The sequence below is a fragment of the Rhinolophus ferrumequinum genome, chromosome 6 (genome assembly GCF_004115265.2).
Source record: "Rhinolophus ferrumequinum isolate MPI-CBG mRhiFer1 chromosome 6, mRhiFer1_v1.p, whole genome shotgun sequence".
Taxonomy (NCBI): Eukaryota; Metazoa; Chordata; class Mammalia; order Chiroptera; family Rhinolophidae; genus Rhinolophus; species Rhinolophus ferrumequinum.
In genome coordinates this window covers 36056119-36082483 of record NC_046289.1, presented here as the reverse complement: position 1 = coordinate 36082483, position 26365 = coordinate 36056119, and the positions used below count along the sequence as shown (strand labels likewise).

Below are 26365 nucleotides of genomic sequence, written 5' to 3'. Positions count from 1 at the left end.
CATATTGAATAACCATGTCTTAGAAAAAGCCTTAATTTCTTGCAAACATCTAAAATGCCTTTGAAATCACCACAGCCCATGATGTAGTAATAATTTCAAGCTATGTGTTTGCTTCACCAGCTGCATTAAAAACCATCACACATGAAAACCCCTCTTTGGATCAGTTCTCACAAGGGTTCTCAACGCTGGAGTATGACCCGGATGAATCACTCAGAACAAGTCTTTTTGCCTGGGATTCTGAATATTCCACAAGAGAAATGGTGCAGTTTCCTATAAAGGAAGTATTTGTTAGCCCAAGGCTGGGCACCTGGTTACCTCTTCTACATTGAAAAACTGTCATTTCTGTTATTTAAAACTATCCTTAAGAAATAATTCATCTAAACAATAAGCTAAATTAGAAAAACACGTCTATAAAATAACTGAGTACTAGTGTGGTGTGTGTAGTTTCTGTTCACCAACCTTTAGACTGCTTCCAATATTTTTGGATTTGTCACCATTTATCTCTTTATAAGTATCAATAGAACAATGAATATACATATATAGACAAATCTATATACATAAACACCCCCACACACATACACACACACACACACACACACACACACACACACACACACACAGAAGACTCACAAGTATGAATATCAATTCCTTGTTTCTCCAAGCTGGGGCTAAGCACTCTCTTCTAAATCTCAAAGTCTTTTTTCTGTCATTTTTTTTGTGATAGTTTCCCACCTTCTACCTTGCGTTTTTGTTATTAATGTATCTGTCTTAACTCTTCTACTAAAATTTATGCTCCCTAAAGAGCAAGATCTACTCCCATTTCTTCTTTGCATTATCTGAATCACCAAATATTTATTAAACACACACATAAATGAATGAATAAATAAAACCTCTTAAATATATACAAAGCTAAGTCCTTTTGTCACCATGAGCCATTATGTAAAATTTCATGAGTGTCCAAGGCCGAACTTAGTAAGCAGTGCTAACTTTCTGGTGCTGGGCAAGACAGGTGGGGAGAAAAAAAAAAAAAAAGGATGGGAAGAATCAATTCTAGAACAATGTTTACTTTTGGTGATTATACCAATAAATTCATTCCTTATGATAAGAAAGCATACCGGGATACTTAGAATGATTTCAGTTATCTTTCTTCAACAGCAGAATTTATCAGCAGAGCTTTATGGTAATACACACAATATTGATTTAAAAAAAATTTGAAATACCACGGGTGGGTGAGCATTAGTAGCAAACATGTGGTGACCACTCTAAGTGCTAAGCCATTTACTGTATATTACAACAGAGCATACGGGTACTTAAGAACAGAGATCTATCATAAATGCCAGAGATTTGATCAACCGATTTTGTTAAAAGTCCAGTTGAAAGCATTTTCTCCCTCCATTTGAAAGCATGGCTCCCTCCATTTAAAAAAGCTAAATAAATAAATGAATAAATAAATAAAATGCCAGAGAAAGCATGATGATTTCAGGACAAGACAATAAGTGTCTTACCATAAAAGGGAATCGATAACTGAAATCACCAGCAATTCTGTTTCATAACCTGTCATGTAATATACTTGAAAATGATACAAAGATGAAAACTAACACATTTGGTAAGACTATTAAATGTTTCATGTGTTAATGGTAAAAGAATTATAAATGTACAGGTATTCTTTTTATTAAATTCTCGTTGTTTTTGCCAGAATGGGCTGAGGGATGGATCCAGTATTTAATCACTAAAATTAAAACAATGGGCATATTCCATTGAATACTCTTTCCCACATCTCCCCACTTTGCATATCATTTTAGTGGCTCTGCTATTGAGACAAAATTAAATCCAAAGTATTTCCAAGAACAAAGGCCAAAACTTGTGCCCATTCTTAACAAAATTAGAGTGAACATCCTTAAGCTCATACTACAGCGTCACAAGTCGTAGTGATAAGTTTACCACACTCTACTTGATCTTTAATATTATATTCTACATAGATAGCAGCATCCAGAGGTAAATCACATAAACTTGGTTTCATAAATAGGGGCTCGACATGAGATTTTTGAATGTTCCTTTTCATTCATCCCTTCTAGGTGCCTTCTGAATTGAAAAGTTACATGAGAATTGAGAAAATAATGTTTTAAAATACTCTCTGAAAATGAGTACGTACTGGGAAGATCAAACAAAATTGATTTTGTGAATTAAAGTGCAGGTGAAGAGCAAACATTTCTCTTATAAAAATTACATGAGCTCTTAAGTATCCTCAGAGGACCTATTAAAGAAAAACACTTCTCCATGATGCCATTTAAAGAATGCATTTTCCAATTCATTTCTAATTGACCAATAAAACAAACAGACAAAGCATCTTGACTTCAGTACCAACCATGAGGCCATCACACTGCCAAAAATATCATTCAGTCATCTGAATGAAGGCATACTTTTCAAATAAGAATTTCTCCTGAAATCCCTATGTTATCAGTAGAGAGAATCCCTAGGACAGAGACAGAATTGAGAACTCCAGATAAGAAAAGAAAGCTAACATTACTATTAGGTTGGTGCAAAAGTAATTGCAGTTTTTGCAATTATTAATGTTTTTAACCTTTTAAACCACAATTAATTTTGCACCAACTTAATATCTCTTCAGCAAAGGAAATTAAGAGGTGTTGCATATATATATATTGGAAATGCTCTTGGAGGACTGTAGAAAACATCCATGAAATTAAATATACACATGCATGCATACAAGCATGCATACACACACACGTGCACACACACATGCACACACACAAAAGCAAAAAAAAAAAAAACGGATGTCACGAAAGAGTTGAAAAAACAAATGACAGAATAATGACAGCTTTCTGCCTTATGTGTGCTGCCTGGCTGGGATGTCAAAAATGCCATTATTAAAGACTTAAATATAAGGATAGCCAAAACGGTCTTGGAAAAACACTGTCAGAAAAGAAAAAAAAAAAAACTAAAGGTAAATGATATATTTGGTCTTGTGTTTTTAAAAACCAAAATATTAAAAAAAGTTAAACATGACTTTTCTGTTGGCTACTAAGAATTTAAAATACCTTTCTATATTAAAACGTTTATATGTTCTATGTTTACATATAACATACATTATATGTTTTTAAAAGGTCCAGCAAGTAAACTACTGAGTTTGTTCCATAAAGCCTGTAATAAATGGGCCTTTTGAAACAGACGAGGAAATAGGAATTGTACCAGCATCAGGACTCAGAAAGATATTAAATAGGACCAGTCAGATCAAGAATTCACCTCCTTTAAACCAGGGACACTGGTATTTCTTCTTCATTACAGAAAAGCTATAAGCTAACCCAGTCATCTTGGGAAAGTCCAAGCAAACTCAGCGTGTTCCCAAGTCTGTTTGGTGACCATCAAGTGCTTTCCCATGTCCCACTAGCTGGAAGGCCCAGATACTGACTTCCAAACATTAAGGGAGGAAGTGCTGGGGTGTAAGGAAGCATTACGAAACCTTAATCACAAAATCTGAGAAATCTCTGCTTTTATACTCTTGTTTCACACATGTTCGTAGAAACCTGGTACAAAAAGATCCACAATAAATTTTCCCCTGAATATTGTATTGCCAAAATAATAACCTTGTACCCTACAGAATTACTGTTACAATGTTACAGCACAGATGAATTTCCATCTTCTGTGGGAATACAGGAAAGAGTATTTCCTGTATTCAAATAAGTTTGATTTATTTAGAGTAAATATCCTCAGTTGGATTTCTAACATGCAGAAAGCAGAACTTCTTTAAGTAAGAAATACTGAAAGTCCTAGTCCAGTTGATATAAGTACTAAAATATTTTTATACTTATATCAATTAACCCTAATGAAAAAAATTCCAAGAAAGTTTTCATTAAGTAAAGAGAAATTTTACGTTATCATTTTGAAGCAGAGAAAGACATTAATATTCAACAAAAAAAGGATATCAACCTCTACAGAGAGCATGTCCAAAAATTAGTTTATGTAGTTATATATTTGTAATTTGCCATTATCCTATTTTGAATAAAAAATTAGGACACTTTTGTCATGTTTATATTTCAAAGATGCTGAATACAGCCCTAGTAGAGTTGTGCCTGAGATAATCATAATGAATTTTTTATCATCCTGAAAACATTTATTCCCTAAAAAAAAAAAAAAATACAGAGGAGTAAAGTGTATTAGACAAGGTAACAGATAAACCATTATTCCTTCAAAAATCAAAGTGCATTTTTGCTGACCAGGTAAAAGACTTACTGAAATAGGCATAGGCCAGTATGCACTTATAGAAGCAGGCTTTCTTCAGTGACTAAGTGTAGAACACAACCAAATTTCTCCCCATCTACCAATGCACATCTCTCAAGTGGGTGTTCCATAGACAGAGCACATCTGCCTTCAGAGCCAGCTGGAAAACTCCTCAGAAGCAGACCTCTATTATGTGTTGAATTGTGTCCCCCTTCCCACAAAAAATAGTTTGTCCAAACCCCAACCCCCGGTACTTGTGAATGTAACCTTATTTAGAATAGGGTATTGGCAGATGTAAACAGGTTAACATAAAGTTATGGGGGTGAGTATTAACCCAACGGCTGGTGTCATAAAACAAGGGGAAATTTGGGCACAGAGACAGAGAGGGACGATGGCCGTGTGAAGATGGAGGCAGAGACTGTAGTGATGCTGCCACAAGCCAAGGAATACCTGAGGCCACCAGAAGCTGGAAGAGGCAAGGGACATTACTGGCCTAGAGGTTTTGCAGGGAGCATGGGCTTGCCTACCTCTTGATTTCAGAGTTATAAGCTCTAAAACTGCAAGAAAATAAACATCTGTTGTTTTAAGCTATTCAGTTTGTGGTATGGCAGCCCTAGGAAACTGATACACTCCTTTAGTCATTATGTTGTAAGACATAAAGGAGGAGACAAGACAGGGTGCCAAGTAGATACAATTTTTAGGCTCATTTGGGTCGTTAATTATCTCTTAAAAGATAACATTCAGAAATTTCCATAATGGTGTCTGGTGTCTCAGAAGGGCAGATCTGGTGCCTATTTCCTATTGAGAAAAATACCCCACTCACTGGAGAAGTGGGAAGCAAGATATGGAAATAACATATGAAGAGCTTAACAATGTGAAATTCTTAACATATACTAATTAAACATAAATTGTACTCCCTGCTACTTAGGAGAAAAGGTGTGCTCCTTCAAAATCGTGTCTTAAGCCCCAAAACGTAGCCAAGAGAATATTATCAAACCAAAAATGCCTTTCCTAAATCTTGACAAGGATCGTAATTTAGATCAAAGAAATGACAAAATACATTCTCAAAAAGCAGCTAAAATTGAATTGTGTAGAAAAAACTAAAACTCCAGAACACTTTAGGCAAGTTAAGAAAATTCTGACATATTTCAATATGAAATGCCATCATCTACCAAATTTAGAATATTAGTGCAGTGTCACAAGTATGGATTATTCACAAGTATAATTCTTTTCTCTGATTTAATTGAGCCCTACTTGGTAAAGCTGTCATCTCTAATTCAGATTAATTTGGGGGAAACCAGCTTTTTCCAGATGGCATCAAGAAGAGCAGACAGCTAATAAGAGACTGAACTCAAAGTCATATGATTTTTATCTTCACGTGGAATACGAGAGCTGTTAGCTTCTGACTTCACTTAGATCCCTTTCTTAAACCTGCATTCTATTATGGAATTCTCCACACTACTCTTAAAATGTCATGCTTCTCTATCAGAAAACTAGTGTTACCCTGCAAGCCTGCACTAGAGTCTGCTGCAAACCTGGCTGAACCACACTCCCTACTGTAGAGTAGACAAAATATAAAATAACATCACATCCTATGTCTTTACTGTATCAAACCAATGGCTAATTTAGTGCCCACAAGCTTACCTGTTTTCCAGGTTAGTTTAAGAAACTCAGCACTACAAATCTCTGGACATGTCGCACCTCCAGCAAGGAGCTGTTCACCTAAAATGCTGATTAATTAAATGACCTTTCGTCATATTTCCAGTCTTCCCGTGTGGGCAGCTGTGCTCCAAACATTTTTTCCATGTTCAAAGCCAATGTCTTGGAAAGTATAATTTGGCATGAATTTCTGTCTTAACAGGTAAGGAAACCTATCTCCAAATAGTGAAACATTCTAACCCAGCGATGGTAATGAGGGAGAATAATCCAACTTGAACAACCAGAGCAGTATAATGAAAATATAATCCACATTAAAACTTTCATCCAAGAAAATCTGGTGAGGAAACTCAAGTTTTCCATTTAAACCAGTATTCTCAACCCAGTCTGCATTTTGAACTCCTTTAAAAAAATGTTGATGTCGGATCCCATCCAAGGCCAATTGTATCAGAATTGCTAGTAGAAGGATTCAAGCATTAGGGTTTTGTAAAATCTTCCCGAGATGATTCTAATGTTCAAATGTAGTTGAGAACAACTGATCTAGACCAGGGGTCAGCAAGCTTTCTCAGCAAAAGGCCATATTGTAAATATTTTAGGCTTTGTGAGCATTTAGTGTCTGTCACAACTACTGAACTCTGCTGCTCTGGCATAAAAGTAGCCACAGACACTACATAAATGAAAAAGTGTGGCTGTGTTCCAATACAACTTATGTTAGGAACATTGAAAGTTGAATTTCATATAACTTTTCCATGACACAAAATATTATTCTTCTTTTGGTTTTTTTTTTTCCCAATCATTTAAAAATGCAAAGGCCATTCTTAGCTTATAGGCCATACAGAAACAGATGGCAGGCCGTATCTGGCAGGGCTGTAGTTCACTGACTCTTGATCTACACTGCAGATTGTATCCACTTCTCCTTAATCTTTTATCAAAAACAACATTTATGCTCAGTGACTCACTCAATCAGTCCTAGGAAAGATTCCCTTCAAAGCATGGGTACCTTCAGATTCGAGTTGGTCCAGGCCATAGGAGGCAGCTGTATTCACACGGCTAATGGATGGAACAACGGTTCTTCTCTCCGAGGATGCCTCAGAATCAGGAAGTGCTGGGGAAATGCTGGGGGCCTCCTCCATTATTCCAGGGGGTGTCACAGGAGAGCCCAAGACTGGTGTGAACAACGCCTCATTTGGCCCTGTGACTGCATCCGTGGGGTCTGCCAAACACAAGAGACAGGACTTGACCCAAAGATGACCATTATGGGAAATGTACACATGTGCTTTTACTTCTTAAGCAAGAAATGATACTGAAACCAGTATGTCATATACAGTAAGTTTGGCACTTATATGGCATCAGTCCGGGACTAGCTACCCAAGGTAAACACTTTATCTTTCAGGAAAATATATTGTCTTAAATCAGAACTTTGTTTTTAAATTTTAATCTCCCATTTATTCTATTGACGATATTTTGGATTTTGCAGGATTTTATATCATTTATTACCAAAGACAGAAAATTTAACAAAAATATACTAAACTACATGCCAAAGACTATTTTTAAAAATCAAGTCAAAGAGTAAGAGTGCAGATCTGTGTCTGGAATATGCTCATTTCAAAGCAGCCAAATTAAGCCCCAGGTATTCCCAAATCTAGAAATTCTAGAACAGTAGTATTTTCCAAGCCTGATCAATCATCAGAATCTCTTGCAGTAATTTTTTTTAAATCACAACATTGTTTATTATGTGAATTTTTTACAATACAAATAAAAAAATATAGAAATGCCGTATATGAATACAGATAAATGCAGAATGCTGTTTTTTTTTTCTTTTCAAGAGCCCATGGTTCCCATTTCTAGTAAAATAAAGAGACTGCACATAGGTAGAAATAGGTTGGTCGTTAGCTTCACAATTTTTCCTAGAAATGATCTATAAATACATTTCCCCCTCTGCTACTTACCATAAAGTGTAAAAAGGGAATTAAAGGAAAGTTTCCTTCTTGGTTCCTACCATATGAAAGATGCTGTGTTCTATTTCAGTAGGGCCAATATACGGAAAATACCTGAATTTAATGTTATTACAAAAATGAAGCAGTAATGAGATTCTGGCTAAAGGGGGCACTAAATAAGAATAATATTTAAAGAATCCAAAACAAACAAACCAGAAAAAGGCTGTTACGAAAAAGCTGAGGTGCATTATAAGCATATAGGGGTTTTTTTCCATGTATATTTTTAAACAATAGAAGTGTCAAAAAATATGGTCAACCATATGAGACTAAATGACATTATTATATAAGCTGCATTGAATGGAACCTTTGTGTTATAATTATCATAAAGAAGCATAGTTTGCATCATATTATGGCAATTAATCGTCAATAAAAACCTTTCAGAGTCCTTTTATTTTGGAATACCCTGTAAACAATCAAACCACCAGAACATGATTGTACAACAGTAAAATGTTTTCTTGCATTAAACCAGTCATCCGTTTAATAATTTTTTTAAAAAAGTAGGAAAGGTACTTAGAGCTGTTAGTTTCTAAGTAGACAGCCTAGACAATTCAAGGCCTCTTAATTTCCACCAAGAACAAAATAAGAACAATAATTCTTGTCATGCTGTTAAATCCATCATTAAGAATAAAACTGGTGCAAATTGGTCAAACGGATCCAACATTGATGTCCAAGCTGGTATATTGGCAACTAACATGTAACTGGCGGTCAACAGAGGGTTTAGAAGATCTTCCCTTTCTTCTTGTTCTTTTCCAAGGTTCCTGAAGAGTTCTGTTGTTCTAAAATATGTTGGGCTTCCCAGTTTACTGTCTCATCTTCAAACTGATGACGTTTTTCCTCTCTTTGTGCTGCGCTTCCGAATTCTTTTTCATTTGCTCCTGGCGCTGTTGGAACTCAGCGTCAGAGTCCTTTAGTTTTTTAACTTTTTCTTTGCCCTTCATTGCAGATATCTGCTCCATTTCCATCTCCATCTTCTTCATCTTGGCGACATGTTCCCTTCTTTCTTCTTCCATTTGTGCCAGAGGGCTCTTAGTAAGCTGCCCTTTATTCTTGTTATTACCAACTCCATCATAAGTCACAGCAGCCAGTTTTCTGCTCCAATAGTTCCCCCAGTGGACATTATTAGTGACGTCTTTCAAGTTCTGCGTGTGTGTTCTCATCAACATGTTTGTTAGAATTGTGAAATCACAACGTTCAGCATTTTCAACCTCAGCAACACCCCAAGGATACTGCCTTCCTCTGACCCTTTTGCCATGAACTTCAATGACAGTCTGACAACCTACCACAGCAAGAGGTAAACGATTTTTTATCTTTCTAACAAGCTTATTTTCTTCCTCTTCATCTGTCTCTGGAAAGTCATATATTTTATGTGCTTGGATTTCTTTCGTTATCTGTTTTTTAAACTGTTGGCACTCCTCTGGTGCGAGGGTGTCTACTTTGGCAATAAGTGGGATGATGTTCACTTTTTCATGCAAACACTTCATAAACTCAATATCCAGTGGTTTAAGTCCATGCTCTGAAGGAGCAAAGCAGTGTAAACAACACTGCACCCTGTTGTCAGGCATGTGGCATCTGTTCACTTGAGATTCTGCATTTAGGTAGTCCTCACATTTACTATCAATGTAGTCGACAACAAGCTGCCAGCAATTATCATTATCCATTGCGTCTCCAAATCCTGGGGTATCAACTACCGTGAGCAGCAACTGAACACCACCTTCTTTGATTAAATCTTTGGATTGCACTACCTGGACAGTCATTTTATTCTATGGGAAGGACACGGATTCTCTGGAGAATACAAATCTGTGAGGAAGAATGAGTTGATTAACGTTGACTTTCCCAGTCCAGATTTACCCTCAACTATAAGTGTGAATATAAACCCTCTCTTCACTGATTTTCTATACACTTGGTTTAGGAGATTCGCAAATCCCACATAGCCTTCAAAGTTCTTCTGTTGAGCCATGGTGCTGCTATTGATGCAACTCTCCTCAGCAGCACTGATCTTGCACGGACCAACATCCCCTCCTTCTCCGTGACCCCTGTGGTAATTTCTTTAATGTCAGTATCATGTTTTCCACATATCCAAACTTAGTAAATCACAACCTCCTTGGTGGTGAAGCCTGGGAAAATATTTTTAAGGGTTCTCAGGATATGGATCCACAGAGTCTCACATACATTATTGTCAGGAGTATAAATTGGTGCAACCACTTTGGAAAACAGTTGGGCAATGCTCCTGAAGTTGAACATTCATATACCGTATGGCCCAGCAATTCAGTTCCTAGGTATATACCCAAGAGATACTCCTCTACATGCACGTACAGTGGAAAATATGAAAAAGAAGGCTCATGGCAGCAATGTTCACAGTAGCCAAACCTGGAAATGACCCAAATGTAAATCGCTAAGAGAGACTGGATGAACTCTGGATGAATAAACCATGATATAGTTTCATAATGGAATATTGTAAGCAGTCAAAACAAAAGAGCTACAGTAAGTAAATTGTAGCCATAGAATATTAAGTTTAAAAAGTTAGTCCCCAAAAGGCTATCTATAGGACAATACTGTTTTTATAAAATTAAAAACAACCAAAAATTTTAAATGTATAATTTTAAGAGTAAATATAGATGCAATAAAACTAAAAGAAAGAAAAAAAAAACACTAAAAGAAAAGGAAGTCGAGGAAATGATGCACTCCAGGAAGGGCTTGAGAAGCGGACGGTCATGAGTTACACACAGGTTATCGACAAGGCCTCGGGGTTTGGGATGGCGGCCGCATTAGAAGGTACTTATTACATTGCTCAAAATAACTCAGGTAATAAATAAAACTGTGCTGTACTTAGACCGATGATGAGGTAGACACATGAGGTCCAAAATAATAAATAATAATCACGCTTTTAATTCCCAGGTGATTCTGATGATCATCCAGATTTGAAAACTTCACTGTCCTTAAGATATCAGAGCATTTGAGGGCCTCCCATGTAGAAAGCACTTTGGATACGTTATTTCAAAGCATTAAATTAAACTCTATGATAGGGAGGCATTATTCAGAGATAAACGAACTACGGGTTGGAGACATTAAGACACTCGCTTGAGGCCACAACACTCGTGAGGGCCAAAGCAGGGATTCAAGCCCAGGTCCTTGGTGTTCTCACCTCACCCCCTGAATTCCCAGCAGCCAGAGGTGTTGGACTAGGGGTGAGTTCTGAGGAGGTGAGGTATGGCTGTCTGGGGCCCCAGAGATGAGCCACCTGGAGATTTTTCTTTGGAACAAACCCCTCATTCTTTAAGGTGGCATCTGTCCAAACAAGAGTTCACCTACCTTTCCTGTTTACTCTCTGGCTGAGTCGTGTGGTACCCTGGTGACAGGGCCATCTGCCTCACTCGTTCTATTGCTTATCGACTCCCAGAAAAGATGCACCCCCAGAACACTGAGTCCAATTCCCTCCCTTACAGACCTTCCATTGTGGGAGTAACGTCGAAAGACAGAGGCACAGCTGTCGTTGAAACTGTAGTGGCCAGAGGCTCCCATCTTCTCAACAGCTGAGTAACCCCAGAACCAACAGATGTGGCAGAGGGGGGCTCTTTTCCTTCCCCAGTCTCACCATTTTCTCTGGTAACTTCGAGGGTAGAAACCGGCTGCTCTTGTGTCACCAATGATAAAGTGGCTTCTGCTTCCTGAACGTCTGTTGTCATCTCTTGAGTGATGATGTCTTAAAAGAGGGGAAAACAACATTTTAAAATAGTTCAAATCTCTAAACCTAAAAAAGTCACTATATAATTAATAAATGGAAAAGAAAAATCAGATAGCTATTTCAGAGAATGGGAAGGCAAAGGGATCGCTCAGAAACAAAACGCCAGTAAATAAATGTTCTCCATGTTTCTGCTCTCAGGAGTAGTGAATCAATCCAAGACAGAGATAAAGCAGTTAATGGAGAAAACATAAAATCTCAAACAAAATAAGAAAACCAGCAGCTGAGCTCCCTTTTATGAATATCAACATAAGCAGTTGGTTGAGAAACAAATTATACAGAACTAAGTTTACACTTTAAAATTCTCCAAAGCATCCATGTATATTAATTTCCACATTTACATTTTTGAAGGGGAAAGGAAAGTCAGCATTTTGAACGAAAGGAATAATTCCAATAACTAATGTTTACTGAGTTTCTATTATATGACAAACACACAAACTGTTAAATGCATGGTGGGCATTATCTTATTCTCCCACATATACTAAGGGAAGGTAGGTACTAATATTGTTCCAAGGAAGACATGTATCATAGTGGTTAAGAATGCAGGCTCTAAAGCCAATTTACCTGGGTCTGAATTCTGACTCAGCCACCTAGTACTAGCTGTGTGACCTTGAACAAATTATTTAACATCTCTGGGCCTTGAATTTCCTCAGCTAAAAACTGGAAATAACAGATCTATCTCACAGAGTTGTTACAAAGATTAAATTAAATTAAATTAAATAACATGTGAAACACTTGGTACATGCCCAGTACTTGGTAAGTAGCTAATAATACCAGCTATTATTACTCGTTTTACAAACAACTTAGGTTTAGAGAAGCTAAGGAACCTTCCTCAGGTTACATAATTAGTGCTCTTAACCATTGTGCTAACTATGCCTGTCAATGCATGAATGGATAAAGAAGTTTTGAGATATTGATGACGTATTTATCATAGGTCCACTTTCTTTACATTACAATCCACTCAAATAAATTATTAAAGACTATTTATAAAGGTCAATATTTGCCCCATTCTTAGGGAGGAACTATGCTGGAAATTTCAAATCCTGAGCCACTATTAAAACTTAAATTGTAGAAGGCTCTATTATCTCTCTCTTTTTTAAATACAAATTCCAGATACATAGCATATTAGCAAGTCAGTAAGTTATACAATGAAAAAACACAATTCTAGGGGCAACTGAAAAGATTTTCTCAAAGTTGTTATTAATGACATCCTGATACTTCCTATTACTTAAAAATAGTTTTCCTTGGAAATGATTTATTTACTTTAAAATAGTGTTTGTACATTTTTCAATATAAGCAGTTCCTTTTTTTTGGGTCCCTATTCAGTTTGGACTATTTTTTCTTCTGAATTGAAGAGATTTTTACATTTGATGGATTGAGATACCTGGTTATAGCACAATGTGAGTAAGAGTAAGGTTTTTACATGGCCTTCATATGTGCTCTTCGTACCATTGTTTAAGTTTTTCTTTCTCCAACAAGATTGTAAATCCCCTGAGAGCCATGATTCATTGCCCTTTTGTATCTCCAGCACTTAGGACAATGATGTTTGCCATAAAAAGATGACAATGTATAGTTTTATCATTTTAAGCAGTATACATTCTCCATGTTGCCCTCATTTTTGAAAGCATGAACACTTTTGAGAACAAATATGTAAAACTAAACATGCAGTCTATGGTCATAGCTTCATAAACTAGCAAGAAATATCAAAATGGCATAGTACTTTGAATAAGTTACTGCTGTTACAGAAAGAAGAGTAAGAATAAAAATATTAATGAGAATTTTTAAAATAATGTTCAAAATTTCTCCATATCTCTCAGTCTTTCTACTTCCTGTAGAGAAAAAAATAATGTGATAATTATTATAGATTACTTTTAAAACCTGATCTTCAACTGAACCAGCTAAGTAGTAAACTAAATCAGAGGACTGACTATAATCTCAGGATACTCATCTGTTCATAATACCCCAAAACACCAAGAAATCATCACATATCCCAAAGAAGATAATGTCCTAAGTAGTCTCTAGGCCCTAAAATGATTGCCATTTGAGTTATTTACTTCTGAAAAATATGTATAACCACCAGAAAATGGATAGGAAAGCTTTTTGGCTATTCTAAAATAGCCAACTCTAAATACTGCTGTCAATAATCTCAATTTTTCACATTATTTTTAACTCTACAGGATAAAAAAAAAAACTTAACGTGCAAGGGATTGATTGTTCCTCTCTCTATGAAGAACATTGAGAAGCTATTTGATTAATTTGGAAAATGCAGACAAATTGGATAATTGCAGTCTGAATAATTCTCTATCTGCATTTACTCATCCATGAATCGGTATTTATTGAGCACCTACTATTTGCCAGATATTGTGCTATGTTCTGGAAATAAAAAGAAGTTGCCTTTCTAAAGACTGTACTTAAGTGAGGCAATTTTGACTAGGTAAGGTGCATATTCAATAATCAAAATAACAATCAGACAATTACCAAATTCATTTTACTTTTTAGGCTGTATTAATAGGAGCTAATGCAAGTCTAGTACATAAAAATCATGGACTCTATTGTGCAATGAATAATCTAGAACTACCTGACTTAATGCTCTAGGAATATCTGAAAATGCTATGGAAAATTAAAGTAACTTTTGTTCCGTCATATCTAATACCTTCATGGTCCTGTGAACCCCATTCTCTTAATGGAATTTCAAAACCAACTTACAAAACATTTTCTGGAAGCTTCTATGAAAACTTACATTACTAGGTCTTCCAGTCTTTAAAAAAGGAATTGGACATGTAAAATTCAATCTTCTATCATGTTAATTCAATATTGATAACACTTTATAAAAGATATTCCTAATTTGATATTTTCCATTAATTAGTCTATTTGGCTGAAGTAACAAGCTGTACATATTCCAAAACAATTTGGAATGAGCATATGCACATTACACTAAGTCTTTCCTTCCCCGTGCTGTTATCTGACCAACTGCACATAATTAAAGAAAAACATTATCCATCAGCAACAAATGTAAGTCCTGTCAGCTCATAACATTTACAGGGGTAAAGGCCAAGAGGAAGTAGAAAGTGCAGAATCAAGCCAGCAGAAGAGATTTCTCTGTATTGGTTCCCCGCCCCCCATTTCTAGGTAAATTTCTTTTTTGGGGAAACAAAGTCAAAGAACTCACATGGTTAATACTATCAGATAAATATTTACCTAAAGCTTTTTAGTAAGAAATATCAGAGATGTGAATTTTTTTTTACAATAATGTGTAAGTAAGTATCTAATATTGTTTATTATACCACTTAAACCTACAGTAATAGCTAATTCTTTCACATTTTCCTATATATTTATACATTTTCATAATGAAGTATTTGAAAAATACTAGTCTATATCAGGGTTTCTCAGCACTATTGACATTTTGGCTCAGGTAAAACTTCGTTGTTGGGGGGCTGTCCTGTGCATTGTAGGGTGTTTAGCAGCATCCTTGGCCTCTGCCCACGGGATGCCAGTAGCCAGTAACACCCCTCTGCCATGACAACCGAAAATGTCTCCAAAAATTGCCAAATGGTAGGGGTGGGGACAAATTGCTTCCAGTTGCATACCACTGGTCTATATGCAGCAGTTATATTTGGATGTAATTTTTACATAAAATATATTTTTATTTGTTTACTTTTGCTTTTCATTAAAACTTAGATAACTTATTTTTAAATTGTCACTTTCAAAAACTAAAACAACACCTAAAACTGATACGATGTTACACATCAATTATATCTCAATTGAAAAAAAACACAGTAAAACCAACTTAAAACATTCCAAATTAAACACAGCTTGTTTTTCTTTCTTGCTTTTACCTTTAAATGTATTCCCCAGGAGTTGATAAGCCTCAGACTCATCCTGTGAGATGGAAACAGTGGGCTCTAAGAAAAACATGGCATTGTTTTCCTTGGTGGATTCTATGAAGTCTGCCGTATTTTGGAACAGGTTTACAACAGAGACTTTCACATCTTCTATCAGACTTGTGGGAGAAAAGGAACTTTGCTCAGTGACGGCTGATGATCTCTCATCCCCAAGTGCTGTTGGCAGGGCTGTCCCCGTGCGTGTTTGTTCTTCAGGAAGCTCCAGAGCCATATGTGCGGCCTCTGTCAAAGGTTCACCCCCTTCCATACCTTCCATACCATTATCTGTCACTTGGGCTGTCTGAGACGTCTCCATTCCAGTCTCTGCATTGTTTCCAAGCTTTGGGGTCTTGATCTGGCTTACACGCTCTAATTTGGTGTCATCCCACTCATCGCTTACAACAGCAGCAGCTGGGACAGCTGTGCTGACGACACTCACTGCGACTTCTGGGGCTCTCGGCAGGCTGTCAGTGTCTGGCTCAACACTCAGAGTGTACTCGGAAGTTGCAAGCATGTTCTTGGTGGCAGTAGCCTGGGTATCATCAGCTGTCATCTGCGAAGGTTTGTTCATCTCAGGCATGAGGCTTCCAGGGGCAGTGTCTGCTGTAGGCTCAGCAGCAGGAGAAGAAATTGTCCTGTGTTCTGTGTCTGCTTCAAATTTCTCAGTCCTTGGATTGATGGTTAGTATTTTTTTAGTATTCACGTAAGATGAAGGTGAATGTTCCAGACTAACTCCTTCCTGACTTTCAGTTATAAGCAACTGAGTATCTACATAATTCAGAAAACCTTGTGTTGCTTCTGTGGTCCTTTCTACAATGGCATTAATTTTGGCACTACTGACGGGTTCCTCCTTCTCATCAATATTCAGAGCCGTTGCAGTGATAGGGTTGGTTACCATGGCCTTGGAAAGCTGGCTTTCAGGAGACGTTCTCTCTGGCTGCCTGGAACCAAACACTTCTTTCCCGGCTGGGACCACTGGTTCAGTAGCAGTGTCAATGCCAGGGCTATGAGATTCCATGAGCCCAGCTCCTATAGAATGGGTTTCTTTGTTTAAAGGGAATACTTTATTTAATGACGTTGCTGATGGTGCCACTAACACTCTCACTGGATCTTCAGAGACCACTGGCTGAGGAGTGCACTTTGAAGTAATGGAGTTATTCTCTAGGTCATCTGTATCCATCCTCTCAGACTGCTCTCTTTTTTCATGAACAAGTGCTATCTCCCTTCTTTCCATTTTGGGGAAAGCCAGACATTGTGTAGCAAAGTTGAGAAGTAGAAGGCAACAGAAAGCCAGACAAATGTGCAATACAATTGGTCTTCTCATAGTGGAAGAGAAATGTGTACATAGAATGGTAGCGTTGATAATTCCAGTAATTGAGTCCTGCAGAAAAATAAAGCATCAAACTATCATATAAATATATTTTGGAAATAAGCTCATTTAAATTAAACCATAAGTAAAATAATCTCCTTTACTTCCTGCTCAGAGACAGTACATAAGAGAGAACTGTTCTATTTCTTTGTACCTTTGAGACATGGATAACCCAGTTCATTTTTCCCTGCTGAATTCTGCAGCTGATTTAACTTGACGCTCTCTAGAGTAAAGGTACACATAGTTCAAGTTCTAAGTTCATTGTCTCATTCTTTTTTTACGTATTTTTTAAATACCTACTTGAAATAAATTACCCTTGAAATCACCTTTGCAATATTCTCCCCAAATTCCTCTATTAATCATGTTAGTCAAATGACTGCAGAAATGGTAACATGTCAAAGATACCGAAGGCAAATCTTACATTTACTTACATTCAAAGAACCTGTTAAGAGTGTTTTAACACTTATTAAATGTCATCATAAAATACTGAATGCCAGTTACATTCAAGAGTTTTTAAAATATATAAGTGATTTCAATTAAATTTTATCTTTAAAATACTTTAATTTCTTTCTCTACAACAACTGCAACAATTGTAGGCAAAACCTTCACGTTCAAAATTTAAGAATTAGAAAAGGTAAAAGAGTTAACGTAAATAAGCATTAAAAGAAAAAACTTTTTAAGAGAACACAAACACATTTTAAATTAGCAATCATTGGTGCATACTCATTATTGTAAGATTAAGATTCGTTGTATTTTTTTTTAAAAACTACTCACACTCTCATTACAACTAAAACTATATCTAAACGGCTAAATCTCACCCCAGACTTAAAGGTTTTAGCTCTTTTTATTTATTTTGCTGAGTAGGGCCCTTTTTGTTGCCATCCTCAGAAATTTCTCAGATGCTACATGCTGCAGGTTTTCTAGAAAATTAAACCTAAGAATGAAAATTCGAAAATAAAAAAATTTTTCCTTATATAAGTTATACTTTTTCTTTCTTTCATGTCTAATCATTAAACTATCTGGTTTAACCATGTGATGTGCACATTTAAAATATAAAAATTTACATTTTCATAAGGCCTTCTCCCCTTAAGGCATGCAAAGCTTTCACATGTTATCCCAGTTAGTCTTACAGATCCTTTTGAGACAGAGAAAAAGTCAAGTCCTTAGTCTTAGATAGCTAAAGAGAAAAAGAAGGTTGGATTTTTCTACACAAGGAAAAAGAAATCCATGGATTCGGAGCTGCAACATCTTGCCAAAACAGCAGCACCACATGAATGAATCACCTTGGAAGCAGATCCTCCAGCCCCAGTCAAGCCTTCAGTTGACTACAGCCCTGGCTGACCTCTTGACCACAGCTTCTTGAGAGAACTTGAGCCAGCACCACCCAGCTAAACTACTTCCAAATTCCTAATGCACAGAAATGGGATGAAATAATGAACATTTATTGCCATCAATTTTCGAGGTAATTTGTTACACAGAAATCTTCAATCCCAGCACTATGGGAAAATACAGGAATGGGCTGATGTCATGAGGTGCCATGGCGCCATGTGCAGAAAAGCAACCGCATATCAAAGATCATAAATTGAGCAGCAGAAGAAAATCGAAGCCAGAGGTGACAAGGAGAAATATAAGTCACTGCCTCCCACTCCAAGAATCCTCAGAGATAGTGAGAGGGATGCTAAATTTCCCCATATGTAGGATAAGGGTTTGAACCTACTTTATTTAAATAGTAAATTACATACAGGTAGCTAGCATTGTTTAAAAGGAGAGCATAAGCGAAAGATATTTGACAAAGAGGGGATGGCACGTGTAGAGGCATGTCAACATTCTGGACTTTAGTTATCATTATACTTTAGATGAGCCATAAAGCATCCCAGCTCATAGCCAGGTAACAGACCTGGTAACAGTATTTGGCCTGCCACCTCTATTTTCCTTCCTTAAAACAATAATATATAAGAACTATAAAGCAAGAGTGCTCACAGTTGACAACTGTACACCTCTGGATTCCTGTGTAGACAAGTTGAACTACGAAACTCTAGGTAATTGAAGATACGTAAAAGCTATAGAGCTCTGGCTCATTTCTGATTTGTTCAGAGAGCTGCCCTTTCCTGAACAAATATTTTTCCCATTCAGTGAAATCTTCCTAAACATCCCAGATGATGGAGGGTGAGGCTTAACAGCTTAATCTATATGATCCCACATTTCTGGATAAAAACCTGGGGGAAAAAAAAGCCATCATAAGTGGCAGGAAAGTTTAGAAGGACATGGACTAGCATTCAGAAAAATGACTCCTGAATCCTAGCTTTACTGCTGTTAAAACTTACTATGAGATACTGGGCAAATGGTTTGCTCAGTTTCTCCTATGTAAAATGAAGAGCTAAAATAATCTTTGAAATCCCTTCCACCTCCATGATTCCATTTTTATATTTTATCTCCAGTGTGTAAAATAAAAATACAAATATTTTCATATTGCCATAATTTTGCCATCAAGCAGGCAAGGCACCCAAACGATTGAACAAATGCTTCACGTTTTTTTATATATGCTGAAGTCATGTGGATCGAGAAGAGAATTTTATAATCAAATCAGATTTGGGAAAGGGGGCAAATGATAGATTCAATATAACCCCAATTGCCTTTCCAAAACAGAACTTTCCTACAAGATTTTATTTTCATCTAGATCTTGAGCTTTAGAATTTTTATGCGAAGGGAATTCTGCCACAGCTCTAAAAGACTTTCCTTCTGTAATTAAGTGTTGGCCACCTGCTTTCTAAATCTAATTATGACAGAAAAAGTGGGGATGAACTGCTAGCCTATGTCTGTGTATTGCAACCATTTGCTCCATCTCCCCACTATTCAAAACGACGTCTGAACTTGAAAGAAGCAGAAAAGACAGCCTGTAGAAATGGCAGCAGGGAACGCATGTGAAACTCAGATAAATTGTTAGATGACCTTCAAGTTCCAGGTCTTTCTTCATCTTTCAAAGCACAGCACAAGGTTCACAGAGCCGTTCCTATGAGCTTGGTGTCCCCCACTGGGCATTGTGACATTAGAGAATATAGCAGAAAAGACTGACCATTGTCAATTCAAGGACAATATTTCTAAACCTAAATAACCATCTGCAATCATATTTTGAAGGCCATTTCTTTTTTCCTCGACTTTGTATCCTCTCCCTGGCAAGTGCCTGGCACAGAAGAAATGCTTAGGCAATATTGGCTGAACAAACATGGATGTCCATAGCCCCCTTTACCAGGGGAGGGAGAGAGCGAGGAGATTTCATGGCTTATTACAATTCTCTGTCTCAATTATCTTAAATTAATTCAATCGTAAGAATATTTAACAGACAAACAAAAGAACATTTTTCTCTAACTTTTCCTTCACACTGTGAGTTGGGATGCTGCTTTCCCTTCACTATGTCCATCAGGGCAAATTAATTCAGATAAATAAATTCTAACCAAATTACTAACTAACAGTGGATATCAGCTTCAAATAGCTTAAAAAGCATCCCTTTCAGAGCAAGTCAGTAGCACTTTATCTGTCATTCACTATCAAGGTATCCTAATGACTCAGCAGTCCTAGGAACAATTTGCTGCGTTTCTGCCACCAGTGGGCACATAAGCTGTTCTGTGAAGCATTATCTTTGACAATCTTAAATAGATACAGTCCAGAATCTCTTTCTTTGTCAAGTCCGGGCATATTTGGCCAGTTTCAAAGACAAATGAAAGACAACATAAAAAAATACAGCCTTCCTCATCTTGCTAGACTTAATCATCGGTGTTTTGTTTTTTTTAAACACTTGGTCACTATTTTTCCAATTAAAGTGTATATTGCTATTGTTCGGTGTCTTACCCAAATGGAGACACAGAAGGGAACCAGCACGTTAAAACATTCCCAGCAGTAACAAAGCTATTTTTTTCAAAGTACATTGAGTTCCAGGTATAACATGTAAGGGATGTGAGCATTGCCCTAAGAGCACTTAAGACACAGGAGGGCTGGAGAGTATGCCAGCCCTGATGACCATGTACCTGATCGTTTCCTTTTCTTAGTATAAACACAAATACCATAAATTGCTAGTGTGGGCTTTCGGGAAGAAAGCTGCCTAACAGATTTTCATTGTCTACAGGAAGTTACTTGGATGCTACCAGAAACACATCACTTTCTTTGTCTACACTTTGGTGTCATCTTGAACTCTTCTCTCTTTCACATTCTAGATTCACAACTTCTATGGATCCCTCCCTCATAACATCACTTAGAATTGTCTCTTCTTGTCACCTCACTGGATTGTTATGATTTTAATTGCCTCTTAATTGATGATTCTTTTCACACTCTCTCCTCTCCAATCCATTTTATACAATCCGGATGATTTATGTTTAAGAATAAAAAATGACAATACTCAATTAAAAAATGGCTACCATTTGGGGATACTATGTGCCAAGTGTTGTAAGTGCCTGATGTAAATTATCTTATTTAATCCTAACAACAGCCTAAAGAGATAGGTGAGAAAACTGCAGGCTGATAGAGGATAATTAACTGGCCTATGTGATCACATCTGTTTTTGAACTCGTGAATTCTGTCAGACTTCAAGTTCCCTTCCTTTGTCAGTACAGCTCTCTGCCTTCCCAAAACATAACTTAATGTCCACAAACATACAACTGCCAAACTCCGTATCTGTAATGTAACCCCACAGTACTAGTGCCCAGTACAGACACCATCTCCAGGGGGTATATTGCCCTGTTCTGTGCCATACTCATTTTAGGTTCCTAAGTTTTGCTCATGACACTGCACTAGTCAGAGCTCCCTCCTTCTTCCTTACTCCAGGTATCCAAATCCTGGCCCCCAGATCACATCCTGAATATTAACTTCTATCACAAAATTGCCTCGCCCATTCTCTTCCCACGGTTCTCCCAGCTTCTCCAGCACAAATCATCAGCTCTGTAAGTCTGGTCACCTCAAATAATATCATGTTCTTTGCACACAAACACTGATCTTTTATTTCCTCTGTTTGCCATATGATTGCTAATAATGGTAGGCACACAGAGGAGGTGTTCAATAAATATTTGCTGGCATGAAGAGAATATAAATAACCACTTAAGAACGTGAAAAAGAATATGCAAATCCTCCTTTTTTTATACAGTAAGATTTTCAGTGGCATTTCATGTTCTATCCATGTCTCAATGTATGTTTTATTCATCACCTAGCCAATTTTGGCTACTTACTCAATGTGTCGTTTTAATAATAGTAAAAACTTCTGTATTGTCATTTCTGCTATATATTAAGTTTTCGGTGTTTCTTTTTTTTTTTTTTAAAGTAGATCAACAGTAACAAATGACAAGTCTCAGAGCTTCAGGTCGACCTGCTTCCCAATTACCATCTCACATTTAAAATCCAATCAGTGATTCTGTGATTGATGAAGGGAAAAGGAAACTCTTTCCCTGGTTTGTTTGTCTTTATAATTTTTCCTTTTTGCGTTTTTCCTGATCTTCAGTAATTTGTCTTATCTTTTCTTGTTTTAATCCTGAAGGCCCTCATTGCCAATACTATTTCATTTGTCTGAAGCTGAGCTTATCAAAACTCTGACCGTATTAACCCAACTGTGGCACACAGCACTTCTGATTCACATTTCTGACAACTGTCACTGGCCTGATATACTGGATTTAAGATCATCTGGCCCCAGTCATCCTTCACTATCAATGAAGTAGCTGGAATGACAGATGAGCTTTTCAGCAGCACGTTCAACCACAGAGAAAGGTGGGAGAATAACCACAAAGATAAGCATGGTCCCCCAGGAGGAAAACGGCATCAGTCCTGATAGGGAAGAGGGTAAGTAGGCTGGGTCAGGGTGGTTACTCTGGCGACTGCCAGAGTAAGTGCTTTTCCATTCCTGCAGACCACAACCAAGTTCTGCATCTTGGGACCACCAGCTTTCTTCTCTACAATTTAGCAATGTAAACAAATGACGATGTCTCTGCTTATCACCCCTAGCACATCGTCCTATCCCTGGCAAAAGAAGCTAGACTTGAAGATTTAAAAACTGGCTTCAAGTTCCAGCTCTACTTTGTGCAAAATCACCAAAATTCAGTTTCCTTATTGCAAAATGGAGATAATAATGTTCGTTCTGTTTTCTTCAAAGGGTGGAAGAGAGACCCAAAAAAAGTGCTAACAGACATGAAAATGGTTTGAAGAAAAAGTTCTAAGTATCATACAATTTAAGACCTGTTAGTGTGGTACTGACATGCATTCCCCTCAAACTACAGAAATGCGAGCAATTTGAAACATCTGTAACAGCCTTTTTTCCCCCTAGCTCTTTCCATAGAGCTTCTCCTCTTTCAGTTTCTCATGTAGACAAAGTGGCCTGAGAATCATCTGATGTTTGCAGAATCCTCTCCTAATCAATCTTGATCAACAAACTCTTGTCCATCCAGCATACGGTTCTTTTCAATGACCTAATTTGACACTTCATTTCTGCTCTTTGTGGTTCACAAACCTCATTTGCTTGAAAAGATCTCTAAGTACTAGCTGACATTTAAGGAGAAGGTAATCCCCAGGTAGACATTTCAAGGAATAAACAATATCTATATTTCAAGCTGAAACTTGATTCAGACACTTTTCTTATAATCACCAAGTAAACACAATATGGAAAAACAGGATTGACCACACATCTTGATTAAGGAATGAGTTTTCATTTTACAGAGATTAAACCCAGGTTCCCTTGGAACAGCCAGCTTCCCTATTGTAAGAATAAACAAAATTCAATGAACAAAAATACAGTTCCATACACAACTTTTCAGGCAAACATCTGCTGAATAAAGAGTGAAGTACACCTTTAGTTGAAGAGTGGAAATTTTCCCAAACAGGTAAGCCCATCTTCCTCCTTTTGATACTATGCTTGTATTTAGCATCAAACCATTTCTGTAATACCAAATTAGGATGTTGAAAAGTCTAGCAGGAAACGCCAGAATATTATGGTAAGCAGCTGCCCATGAAAACAAAGGCAAATCCCCGGCTCCCTAATTAGCTCAGTTGCTGTAGTTACATTAGACTCCGTGAGTCTTGGGAGTTTTGTGAATAAACGCAATGGATATCAAGTCTGCTGCGTAGGTGCTTGGCTCACTCTTATGACAAGTATAACAACTCCAGCTTATTCATAATAATAAAGCAAGCTACTCTTCAATCTCTACTGTGTGTAAAAGTAAATAGCAATATTCTGATCCTGTGAAACCTCACCCCGGTTTTGAGTTTCTTTCAGTAAATGCTACAGTGCGGTTCTGCAGGCAAGTGAACAAGTCGGCCGTGGCTCTGCAGGCGCTTGGCTTCAACAAGACTCCCTGGAGCCTAACAGCATCACTGGGGATCAGGGAAACACACACAAAGGAGGGGGAGGCATGCAAATTGGGGCCACACATGCTGCTCCCCACTCCGCAGATGAAATCCTGCAGAGCTCTATGGATGGTTTTGTGAATCACTCCCTCTTCCCCTTAAGTTTCAAACTAAAACTTCCCAAGAAAGAAGGCAGACACTCTAAAGCAGTGCTTCTCTCCTCTCCACATCAGCTCTGCCCTGGAATGAGGTGCCAAGATCCTCGCGAGTCCGTGGGATCCGCTCGGGAAGACAGATTTCTCATCTTTGAGAACTCCAAACTCTTAAGAGACCTTGGCTGCTTCCTCGCCAGCCAGAGCTCTACATGTTCAGAATCTACACAGGTTAAGTTCTGTCAGTGACCAGGACGCACATGCGACATCTGGGCACCTCCAGGCAGCACCTCCCAACAACACTGGAGTCTCAGGCAGAGCCGGACTTCGTCGGCATCTAACTCGCAGGCCCTCTTTCCAAAGAGCATTCTCCGGCCGTGTCTCGGGGGACCGGCTAGGGTCTGAGTGGGAGCTTTAGTGACATCTCTGCACTCAAGACTCAGCTGTTTGTTTTCTGCAAAGTAGCAAACCACGTTTCGGTGGCCACCGCATCACCCATTTGCTCCTCGGATGCTGGGCACTGATGGCATCGGGGACACTGTGATCGATGCTTTTGGAAAGAGCAAATCGCAGTCTTCGGAAACTTCTCTATCACCGCTGTGAGACTGAGAGGGAAGGGAGGGAAGAAAGAAAAGCCCACACAAAAGCAGCCAGCCCTGCAAGCGCCGCCGGCACAAAGGCCGGGTCTCTGGTGCGGAGCGGGGAGGCTGGGCTGGAGCGACGAGTACGGCGAGTCCTCCCCAGGCCTGTGCACGGCGCCCAGCGCTCCCGGAGATGCCCCTGCTCACCCGCACCCGGCACCGCGTTCTAGCCCGCACGCAGGGCGCAAGCCTGGCGCGCCCCGGACTGCAGCGCTCCCTGGATTGTACCGCTCCCGGGGCGACCCTGCGCCGCCCGGGGCTCCGGCTCCATTTCTGCCCCAGCGCCGGGTCTGCAGCCGCGGCCGCCCGAGTAGCAGGAGCCAGGCCCGTCCTCACCTGTGCGCCTTCAGCCGAGCAGCGCGCATAGAGCGGCGGCGCCGGCGCTCGGCATCCCCGCGGCGGCCCCTGCAGCGGTGGCGGCCGGCTCCACAGTCTGGGATGCTAGGGGGAGGGCGCTTCGCTTTGTTGCTTGTTCATAAGGCCGCGGCTACGGCTGGGGATTGGGCGGCAGGAAGATGTGCCCGCCCCGACTCCGCTGGCACTGACACCCGATGCAGTCCCCACCCCACGCCCCTCGGCGCCCACTTCCCCGCCTCTGCTCCTGCGCTGGGGACGGAACAGCGAGGGCGGGTCCTGCTCGCCCCGCGCCTGAGACTCTTCCCAGGACCCTCTGCCCTGATGCCCTTTCTTCGTAACCTGGTCTTCTGCAACGGCTCTCCCTCAGTGCCTACGGAGAAGAGACCAAGGCAGCGTTTTAGCTAAGAGAGCCTGCATTTCTTTGGTCCTTGGTTAGGGCAAGGGGCGCAAGTCGGAGACTACAGTATGTTCCTTGTGGAAACTGTATGGTTTAGCCGGGCCCCTAAATAGGACCCTATGAAGTAGTCCTACACAAAGTGTTCCCTTCTCAATCACTCTCAATCACACAGAAGGAAGTTGAACATAAGTGCTAATAAGTACGGTTTATTGAGCCCTTACTCCTGCCAGCCACAATGCTAGGTGCTTCACTCCTTACTTGCTTAATCTTCCAGATAACCCCATAGGTAGATTTTGGTAATCCCCATTTATCAGGGGACAGAGTTGAAACTGAAGGCTATTTAACTTGCCCAAGGTCTTACTACTAATGTGGCCACTGGAATTCATGATCTCCATTCTTGAGTGTCTCAAGAACTGTTTTGTTTTCCTATTGCTCCTCTAATTGTAGGTAAAAAGAGGTGTCAGGAATCTAAAGGCGCATTTTAGAACAACTCCCACAGCAAAGCATTTTCCATATACAATATCTCTTGTACTTAGTAATTCCCTTCTTTATAATGGCTGTCTTAGTCCCATTTTATAGTTATTTGTAAAAATCTTGAAGTCAGAGTAAGGTCTTTACCTTGGAAC

The 26365-nt window shown here is 38.7% G+C and overlaps 2 protein-coding genes across 4 annotated transcripts in view; both read right to left on the bottom strand.

The window, feature by feature from the left end:
- Positions 1–25502, bottom strand: part of ARMH4 (armadillo like helical domain containing 4) — a 94803-nt gene extending 69301 nt beyond the window's left edge. Inside the window, exons 1-4 of one of the 3 annotated variants that reach the window (XM_033109252.1) lie at positions 25322–25502; positions 15465–16890; positions 11482–11589; positions 6893–7105 (exon numbers count right to left, since the gene is read on the bottom strand). In XM_033109252.1, coding sequence (XP_032965143.1) covers positions 6893–7105; positions 11482–11589; positions 15465–16833 — 1690 coding nt within the window. In that variant the 5' untranslated portion in view covers positions 16834–16890; positions 25322–25502. Of the gene's footprint in view, positions 1–6892; positions 7106–11334; positions 11590–15464; positions 16891–18161; positions 18260–25321 lie in introns of those variants that run through there. The other 2 variants (XM_033109250.1, XM_033109251.1) reach the window with 2 other exon arrangements.
- LOC117023966 (septin-7-like) lies at positions 8607–9876 on the bottom strand. The gene is given in 3 exon segments (XM_033109253.1): positions 8607–8728; positions 8731–9642; positions 9645–9876. Coding segments are annotated over 3 exon segments (1236 nt in total). The 5' UTR covers positions 9847–9876.
- Positions 25503–26365: the final 863 nt, after the last annotated feature.